This window comes from Haliotis cracherodii, unplaced genomic scaffold (assembly GCF_022045235.1).
Source record: "Haliotis cracherodii isolate W230 unplaced genomic scaffold, xgHalCrac1.p SCAF_3, whole genome shotgun sequence".
NCBI classification, from domain to species: domain Eukaryota; kingdom Metazoa; phylum Mollusca; class Gastropoda; order Lepetellida; family Haliotidae; genus Haliotis; species Haliotis cracherodii.
This window is the reverse complement of record NW_027266286.1, coordinates 32684978-32695751: the sequence shown is the minus strand read 5'-3', so window position 1 is coordinate 32695751 and position 10774 is coordinate 32684978. Positions and strand designations below refer to the sequence as shown.

The following is a 10774-nucleotide window of genomic DNA, read 5'->3' as shown; positions in this document are numbered from 1 at the left end:
TCAAAGACAAGATACAATTATTATTGACCGTATGATAGACAAACAGAGAATTAGATTTAGCTATTAGCGGTTGTACTAGTAAAATTGCGGCAGCCTGCGATCTGTGCCCAACGTGTGCTTTTTTCGGACACAATGCTAAGAATGGGAAAAGGATACACAAATGATAAATATTCCGAATTGTTTCGTAGGCATTTTTTAAATTAACGGATGACAAAGTGGTCCTGTTTCATAACGGTATAAGGATCTATACCGAAATACAGTAAAATAAAGAAGTTGTTATCCATAAATCTATAAATAAATACACTCGTGAACACGATATTTTTATTTTGTTTATTTTGTTAAACGCCGCATTCAAAAATATTTCCGATCCGATAAACGAAAAAAAGTTGAGGGGTACACCGAAACATATCACCAAATGTACACGCCAAATTATGGTAGAAGATGCAATGTCCGCCATTTTCCTCATTATATAACAGAACTCTATAGGACATGTGTGTATTATACCATGCAAATTTAGCCTGACATTGGACTGGGTAACAATTTGCCATGAAATAATGAGAAACTAGTTTCAGTTGGAGACACTGATGAATAGAACAGGAAATGAAATGTGGCGCTCTATCTGAATGACATCTTTGACCTTCTACTTCCATTCATTTACACCCAGAAGACATTCAACTGTTAATCTCGTAACCAGGCCAGGATTAAATGTTTCGGGCACATATTGATATTTGTATCGAAGAAGTACAATGTTAGGATCCATGTAATATAACTAACTAGAAAGAGATGAATAACGACTGTGTGTTCGTAAAGGAATAAAAACAACTGTGGATATACTGTTTATGCTTGTGAACATACGTAGATTTTTCATTTCAGATCCCGATAAACGTTGGAATTGGTTTCCAGCAACCCTTTCGTGTCGTACATGTAAGAGGCGAGTAGCAGGATTGGGTCGTCAGGGTTGATGCATGTCATCGTATCCCTAATTGCGTAGATCGAAGATCATGATGTCAATCGCTGGATTCTCTAGACCAAATGAGATTATTTACAGACTGCCGTCATATAGCTATAATATAATATAGCTGAATGTAGCGTAAAACAATAAACAAACCCATTTCAAAACAATGTGTCTTTGAAACTGTTACATTTCTGCTTTGAATTTATGCTTTCAAATAAAACATGTAATTAGTTTATAACCATGTCTGTATTAACTAAAGACGATAATCAAAATCATTATGCTATTAGTATATAATTGATATAATACTTTCAAGTATCAGTATCTCGCTGTTGTTCAGGTGAAGAGGGGTGAAATTGGAATTGGATTTAACGTCGCGTTCAAGGATGTTTGTGCTGGGTTAGATTTACTACAGTTTTATAGCGTTAGCCTCCATTGATCACGAGGTACCATGCCGCAGTAGAAAATGGATACCCCACTTAGACACATTATATTGATTCCGAGTTGATAGATCCTTGTTTTATCCCGAGCGCCAAGCAGGGAAACAACAAATATCATCTTCTAAAGTCTTTTGGAAGGAGGGTGCCATGGGACCGAACCACCAACCTTCTGCTCTCGCCATTGTTTAGACTACCTTTGGTTCAGAGGTGGGCTGAATATCCGCAGTCAATGGCATAAAAAGTTATGTACAGGTTAAAACAGGGTTTGGTTGAACATGTCAAACCTCGAGGGAGGAAAATGCTTTCCCGAACTCAAGGGTTCACATTTTCTACCAAAACCAAAGAGAAGTGTTTGTACTAACTTGTAAATGGACAAAATACTGTAAGTTATCTTTGAAAAAAAATAGCCTTTAAAAAGAATGTGCCGTGTTACGCCAATGCATGAAACGTTGGGGCTTGTTGAAACGATGCACCAAAACATTCCTGAACAATTCCCACGGACTGCATGTGCACAGAACCACGTGAGTATATGAAGACAGGCACATGACACTACATCTGTGCATACCACTAGTCCGGCAAAGGTCACACAATGTACGACAAGGAGGACATTTTCCTGACAAAACAAGAAGAATGTGAATTAAAACCGATGACGGTCATAGCATTGTGAATTAACTGTTTAAACATTTATTGAAACTTAACAAACTGGTACGTTTGATTACGTTTAAATTGGCTGATAGGAAAATCTGTTAAAACGGCATTTAATGAAACTGCACACTATCATGATCACGAAACTTTAAAAAAACCGTACCAATCTTTATGGTTCAAATGTATTTCCTTCAATAAGCTGTCCAAGTATTATGCTTACAGGACACAGGAGTGAATTCATTAGAGCCTACAAGAGGTCAAGTGACGAACAGAAAGTGACAGTGTCTGATATAATAACGAAGAAGCCTGCCATCGAAAGTAAGAGCAGAGATGCAACTTAATCGCAAGCGGAACCAGTAAAGACGACATATATGCGAATTTGTGCGAATCGGGCATGGAATGTGGAGGAGGCATTGTCTCTGTTACATTCAACTTCCGCTAATGTCGCAATTGTATTGCAAATAAATAAGTGTGTGCACTATTTCTGCCATGTCGAAAATGTAATGTGACATATAATCGACGTGTGATTCTTGTCTTGTCTCTTATTTTATTTATGTTTTGAAATGTACAGGTTTTTGAAGCCATTTTGTTAACGGTCGAGGTACAATGAGTGAGTGAGTTGGGTTTAACGCTGCTTTTAACATTATTCCAGTTATATCACGGCGTGTCAGCTTAATGTAGGAGGAAGCCCGAAGTGATGTAGGTCTAAGACGTTTACCACTTCGGTGAAACCCACGAGCACGGTTATGGTGTTGACAAACCTAGAAACATAATCGGGTCGAACCGGGATACGAACCCACAATCATAACTTTCTGGCTTGCCCAAGGGATGAGGTACAATGAACGCAGGACTCCAAATATCAAGTCAAACCTGTATTTTAAACCATGAAATGAGAATGTAACACCCAAGGTTATTACGATCAAAAAGGCACCAGAAAGACCATTGGATAATGTCACTGGCTGTTTATAGAATTAGATGGAAACCCATACATCATAGCTTCTACGTTACCACTATAACATGTACACCACGGGGCGAACAATATCATGTACCATACGATGATGGGCAATATATCGAATGCTGTTCTTGTCTGACCATTGCGCCTCTTTAATGAAACTTAATGTATAACATCACGACGAACGTGTTCGTAGAAGACCTGTGGCATGATTTCGTGTCCGTACATGGACATATATGTCGCTATACAAAAACCTGTTATGAATGTGGCAGGAAAAATTGGGGATCTCCTGTACGCACTGCTATAATATGTGCACACAGGATGTTCATGCGTTTCGAACAAGGATGGCGGGAAGATGTCTCATGTTGAGCAATGTTTTCAGCAAAGATGAAGAAATATACGATTTCAAAACTGTCATGATAACATTGTGACTTTGTCATTTGTAACTATTTTTTACAAATAAAACAATAAATGTTTAAATGAGAAAATACTTCCTCTTTGAGTTGTCTTAGAGCATCTACATGTAGTCCGCATATCATATAAATTACGATATGTGAGTCACCAATTGACCTTTCAACAGCCATTTCGAAATGCAGCAAATATAATCGTGATGCAGCTGAAAATCCTTCCTTCCACACAACTACAGAAAGCAGATAACTTCTCATTCATAATTGTTATGTTCCTATGTACCCGTCCCGAGCAAAATATAATACTAATAGCCACACATAATGACACACAAAAGGTCTTGCGCTATACTGAAAATTAGATATGCCCCTATAATTACTATAAAACTGTTGAAGCGCTAACAACCCTGTATATATCATTAATCGTATGACATATGGCCACATACAGTTGATGACGCAAGTCATAAATGGGCTCCAAACGTTGTATTCATGATGGGAATCAAACCCGGGCCTTCGGCGTTTGGGGTGAACACTTTAATCACTCTGCTTTCTTTTCGAATTGTTAGCATCATAATAGTTATATATTAATAATAATCATATACCCATTATATCTCATATTAGTTTTACAAGCAAGATGGTACCACATTGTATATATCTATATAGTTACATGTACATACATGATTGATACAAACAAGCAATTATACTTCTGGATTAATGTTCCCGAGTGTGACGTTAAACAACAAACACAATTACACAGACAACAGTCAGATATAACTTGAGTCTCTATGTTCCTCCTTTAAAGACAAGCGTTCCAATCCACAGACTGTTAATGCAATTACATTATGGTAACAAGGATCGAGTCGCGATCATGGTAATCGATACTGCAATTGGTCGATGTACGAAGCGTAGTTCTATTTCGGGAGAAATCTAATGATTAACGCGTATGTACATTGTGGAGGGAACTCGACGAGGAAACGGATGTGAGGTTTCAGTGCGGGGAGCCGACATTGATTTGACACAAGGTTAGTCTTTTTCAAAGTAGTGTTGAAGAGTTTTGTTATGAAAAGGAGAAATAGCTGTTTAACAGAGATGTTTATCAACAAAGTAGTTGTTTGTTGTTTAAAGCCGAACTCATCAATATTCCAGCTAAATGACGACTGTCTGTAAATAATCAAGACTGGAGTATAAAAACTAGTGATTGACATCATGAACATAGATCTAGTCGCCTCTACGGCAAGAATGGGTTGCTGATGCCCTATTCTAATAAGGACCTTCGCAGGTATTATAAACAACGATTTCAGTAAAGCAATGTTCACATACATTTCATATGGACGAAGTTCCGATTTGAGTCAAGCCTTTAAATGTGAAAAATGGATACATAATATATATTTTCTGGTCAGGTAACAGGTGTAAAATTAGAAATGGTTTCAGAAGCGAGTTCTTAAATTGAACTCCATTCTGGTGATGTCGGAGATAGGAACCAAACATCGATAAACACATGTCGTGTTTCCTAACCAAGCGTGTTGACTTAGGAACATACGCGAACTTTGGTGGACGGGTATGATTGAATACTGTTGCGATGTTTGATCACTGTGGCTAGGCGGCGTCGGTGTAGACAGTTGATGGTGAACACTTTGGCGTATATGCTACGTTTACGTCTGGACAGCCTGGCAAGGGGGTATATGATACCTAGATCACCACGTGAGGAGACAAAGGTAATATCTTATGCCTAGCCTTCAGTGACCGCACATTATAAAGATCTAATGCCGCAAAGATCAATTGTTACTGTCGAGACAGCTTCTAGCCTAAAAACGATCCTGTCTTTTGATAACCCAATGAATTCGTACGAATATCAAGGGCAGGTAACCCTTTACACTTTTCATGCGCAGGTAATTTGGATTTCATATACTATACTGAAAACCTTAACCAGTTGGTTTGATTTCAACCGGTCTTTCGAATAACGCTGTTAGTTTAATATCTCGCAGTCAAGAAAGCGTTCTTGGGACACGACTCAATATTTCAAGGCCATATCAAACCTACAACAGTTGCTACATGGTGTTGTTCTTACATTTGTTGCAGTAGATCCTTGATTATATTTTACTTGATAAACACAGAGTAATATAGGTTGTTTATCTTTGTGTGATAATTAGTTCTTACATTGAGTAATTTTTGTTGAGCATCTATATGATAATTGTCCATAATCTGAATAAAAATAGTAAATTTCGGCCCTAGGGTATCGTGACTTTGTCACAAGATAATGAATTCGATGCTGTGGGAGACTTCGTCAACGACTGAATGCTGAACTCATGATGTACACATTTCAAGAGCTATCACGCATTGACAATATGTCATAGTTCCGTACAACCGCGAAGCACAATACTTGTTTCGGCCTGATCGTTTAACTAGCAATATGGACACATTGGCAGCATTCCAATACGACACTCAGCAATACTCTCTTTCACCAAGCTTTAGATATACCTCAGGGAAGGCATGATATAACTCAGGATGCAGGCTTGAGACACCTATATAATCACCATGTATATATCGTAGGGAAGGCCTGAAACCATAACTGATCCAACGTTCATGCACCTCAGAAAAGGCTCGAAACTCTCAGACCCACCATGCACACACTACATCTGGCGGTAGGTATTAACGGTTATGAACTATGAACTAAACCATACTGTTCGTGCTATGACGTATGCTAGACTCATTCTATAATCCCTGTTGTCAGAGCTTCTAACAGAGTATATGATACTCTCTTTAAAGCAAATCAGTTCTTTGAATTTTCCCTGCGGGGTACGTTAAGTATACGGACTTCCTTTTTCATGACATTGTTTTTCTTCTTAACTGTTATTATATATTGAACACCGCCATCTGTATCTTCGCTACATGGACCGACGTAGTTCCAATTCTTACCTCATCATGATCATCGATTCACATACTTATATATTAATCAAGTTCGTTCATGTTCTAAAAGGTACCCAGGTTGAAAAACAATCCCAAGGCAAGTGAAAAAGCTGTACGTGATAAAACATATAACTAATCACGGATGCTTTCATGTGAGGGATTCTTATCTCTTTCCTGCGAATATATTCTAAGGTTAATTCAGAAAACGACCCGTGAAGATTCTGGGGTAGAATAGGTCTTCAGCAACCCATGCTTGCCGTAAGAGGTGACTATGCTTGTCGTAAAAGGCGACTAACGGGATCGGGTGGTCAGGCTCGCTGACTTGGTTGGTGCATGTCATCGATCCCAATTGCATGGATCCATGCTCATGACATTAATCACTGGATTGTCTGGTTCAGACTTTTTTACAGACCGCCGTCATATAGCTGGAATATTGCTGAGTGCGGCGTTAAACAACAAACCAACCTACCAACAAATAATTCAGAAAACGATCATGTGCACCGTCTTCAGAAAGAAAAAAAATGATGCTCCATTTACAACGTTTATTAACCCGATTTATAACTTAAAGCTTCTATGTATTAGACAGGAGTAGAAGTACTTGATGAAGTAGAAGTACTTGTGTTCCTGTGTCTGACGACAGGGACTGCAATCTATTCTTTAACTAAGCGACTTGTAGTCTGAACACGCTGATCTAATACAGATTTTTCACACGATAATTGCGCTTATTGAAAGGAAAGTGGTCCATGACCTTCGTGCGCCAAGTTGTATAATGGATCGGACGTTATTTGTGGACAGGAAAATTGACACTACATAATTAAGGAGAAACGGATATTAAGACAACATTGCATGCCGGTCCTTTCTGGAAAATGTGTAACAATTAGGAAGGTCGGGATGTAGCTGTAGTCATTGTATTAATCTTATCTATTTTCTGTGTTAATGTAGCAATCGAGATACCTCAATTATGCCTTCTGCATAATTGGATTCCACCAATATTCCTGTGATTGGATTATGTTTGTAGATGTGTCCCCATGACCGTTTTTCATTGTGAACGTTGCGTGTGTCTTCTGTAGAGTTTGGACTGTATATTCGGGTTGGATTCAACGGCATACATATTGTTCTTACTAAAAGGGAACAACTATCCACCGTTGAAAGGTATTTTCCGATACCAAATCGCAATACAGGATTACGAAGGTCAACGTTTCTTTTAATTATTTTTTAATAGGGTTGGTTATATCAATAGGATATTGTATGCAAAAGATGCCAACTCGTATATTCTATTTTTCAGATCATCTGCGAAGCAAAAGAATTCTACGTGCCCGTGTGAAAGTGACTCGAGTTTGATGCCGGCAAGATGACATCTGTATACATCAGTCATACAACTCTGTCAAATTATACCCATTTCGGTGCAAATGAAACCTTAAAAGAATACACCCCTTTCAACAAAACAAAACTGCCAAGAACAAAATCACCACAAACATTGGAACTGATGTATGAAATTCTTATGCAGTACCATCTGTATGGCTACCCCGTTGTGCTTGCAGTTGGTTCCATAGGCAACGCATTGTCGTATTTCACGTTCACTCGTACTAGATTCAAAAAGGTATCGTCTATTCAGTACCTTGCTGCAATAGCTGTAAGTGACACCGGGTTTCTGTGGACGTTCATCTTCAACCCACTGTACAGATACCATAACATATCTCTCATCGTACACGCAGGGATCTGTCAGTTTATGATGTTTCTAAATTACGTCTTTACATTCCTGTCGATATGGTATCTTGCAGCCATGGTCATAGAAAAGTTCATCGGAGTGTACTGGCCGCTGAAGAAGGGTTCCATGTGTACGCCATTCCGAGCAAAACTTGTGATGTGGTTTATGGCCGCTGTTGCGGTTGCGTGCTATTCATATATTGGATATTTCTTTGGACCTGAAAAGGTGCAGGGCATTTTACAGTGTATACCCTGGAAAGAGCTTCGCGTTCACTTTGAGAATCTGAGCAAAATTGACACATTTGTTGTGGCAGTTATTCCTTATGGCATCATTCTTCTTCTTACGTCACTAATTGTCATCCGTGGTTGTGAATATTACCGGATATCCGCTGCTGTTGAACTTTGGCCCCGTCAAAACGGAAATTCTAATACAGACACACCGACATCAGTTCATGTTACACGGATCCTATTTCCAGTAATAATCGTTACCATGATGAACAACCTGCCAGTGATGATACTGCGGGCATTAATAACTCTGACCGGTCTACAGAATCAGGAATTGGGCAAATGGAACCAAATATTTTATGAATTTTATATATTAAATTTTTCAGTTAAGGGCTTTGTGTACATGTTCTTTTCAAGTAGTTTTCGGCGGCGGAATACGGAGATGCTTAAAGGTGGTTGGGATAGGATAAAACATCTCTGTGAAGGAGAGTCATCGGTTTGTGATTCAACTCCTCAGAGGATTCATTTGGAGGCAATGACACATGATGGCTTGCCGGAAGCCGGACTAATGCAATCCGACACTTGAAGTCAGCTTTCTGCAATCAAAATGACGTTCATTATTCTACTTATATTTAATGGAAGAAGGATTTAGGTTGTGGATACCGTATTTGTTCTTGGCAAACTGTAACACTTTAAATATTAGTTATTGTGTGTCTGTATATTACTACATGTACATTCATTATCAAACATTTAGGTGAACTGATGCTACTAATTAGATTATACTAAAAGCCCATAATGTCATAATGTGGTTTTAAGCGTTTTATTCTACATGTTGTCTAGACTTTTGAAATATTAACACATCATAACACCTGACAATTTATTCTGAAATACTAACACATTCCCCTGTCTGTACCCAGCACTAACCACCACGCGAGGTTCTAATTAAAAGCGACATTAATAGTTCATACATGAACATATTTGCCAATTATTTACAGCACCCACAATCTATGGCTTGGTCGGACCATGAATTATCTACATCCGGTATGAGGACATGGCCAGGTCATTAGCAAAATCGGTAGGGTGAAATACAGCTATGTTTATGACTCCTCGAGCGTTTGTGATGTGTGCAGACACCTGAGGGTGGGTATAATCATTATTGCCAAGCCAATGCACAGAGTCACCAGCTGGGAGAGATACAATGGGATGTGAAATCGACAAGGGCAACAGGCGCTTGCAATACACTGAGCAATAAACAAGGGATTAATTTCGATCTCTTTTACTTTAGATCGATCATGCATGCGATAGCCTTTTCAACACGCAGAAGACATTTTAAACTCATGAAATATGAAACAATTGCTCCAGGCAATTAACGTAACAAATGTGAAATCAATGGAAAAAATAACTGCTTAATTTTGAAACTTCCATCGGAGAACAAACTGAAGTACCTGCGGGCAGATTGCAATACATCATCTGGGTTACGCAGATGAAACTAGTCATCTTGTTCCAATGGTATTTGCAAATGAAAAGCTTAAATAATCGATATGTTTCCTGTGATGAAAGTGCGTTAATTCCCAAAGCTCATCGACGTTTTTGTTCGAAGTTTATGTTTCATTTCCACTCATCCGATTATTTAATATGAATTTCCAAAATATCGTTTGACAATGGATTACGCATGTGGAGTGCCCGGTAGAAATACAATAGTTTTATGAGGGTCTTGTTATTTTCAAACAATAAAGGGTATAGACAGATAGCTAAAGAGAACTACTTTGACGTTATGTACTCCGTTCGATTTGTATTTGAATAAATATATTATGATATTACTACAATATATCTGTTCATGTGATTTGTTTTACCTCATCCTGTACAAACAAAACATGTACGGCCAGGTTCACAAATTTCATCAAAAAGTCACGTAAATCGCGTAAGTTTAATTTCTACTTGTAAGGATAAAATAACACTAGGTCCTTTGCATCTTCAATTAAATGATTGCGTGAATAGCCAGTCCTGCACTTCTCTGGAATAAATCTACCTCAGTGTAACTTACATGATTATAGGTGTGTTTTTTGTTGACAAAACCAAACTAAAGGTGAAAAATATTAGACATCCCACATTTGTGGAAAGCTGCTGTAAAAATCGAAACATTAGTACTTATGTAACTTGGGTCAGCCGGATAAATGACATGTACTGTTCAGATTGCGTAAGACATTTAAAAGGCTATATCTTCATTGCCATGGCATCATATGAATATAGTGTGTCAGGTGTACCTAACTTCTGTAACACTAAGTGAAATATCCTTTATTGTTATTACTCAGTCAAATCTTAGGTACCATAAATCTATACTGAAAAAAATACATGCATGTTTACCAACAATGTCTAGCATATAGTTTATTTCGCATTTTGTGTTATTGGGATAGATAATGAGTGAGCCGACATTGGATGACTTAAGTATTTTGGATGTAGGTGATCGTTTTGACTAAGGGAAACACAGATAAATCTTTAAACAAAATACGTCACTATGTAAGTCAATGTTTTTTACATCAAT

The 10774-nt window shown here is 38.1% G+C and overlaps 1 protein-coding gene across 1 annotated transcript; it reads left to right on the top strand.

The window, feature by feature from the left end:
- The first annotated feature begins 7651 nt into the window (after positions 1-7651).
- LOC139476105 (kappa-type opioid receptor-like) lies at positions 7652-8818 on the top strand. Its single transcript, XM_071259363.1, has one exon. The coding sequence runs from the start codon at positions 7652-7654 to the stop codon at positions 8816-8818; it is 1167 nt and encodes a 388-aa protein (XP_071115464.1).
- The last annotated feature ends 1956 nt before the right edge of the window (positions 8819-10774 follow it).

Coding starts and splice junctions, on each gene's coding strand:
- LOC139476105 (XM_071259363.1), top strand. CDS start 7,652: ATGACATCTGTATACATCAGTCATACAACTCTGTCAAATTATACCCAT.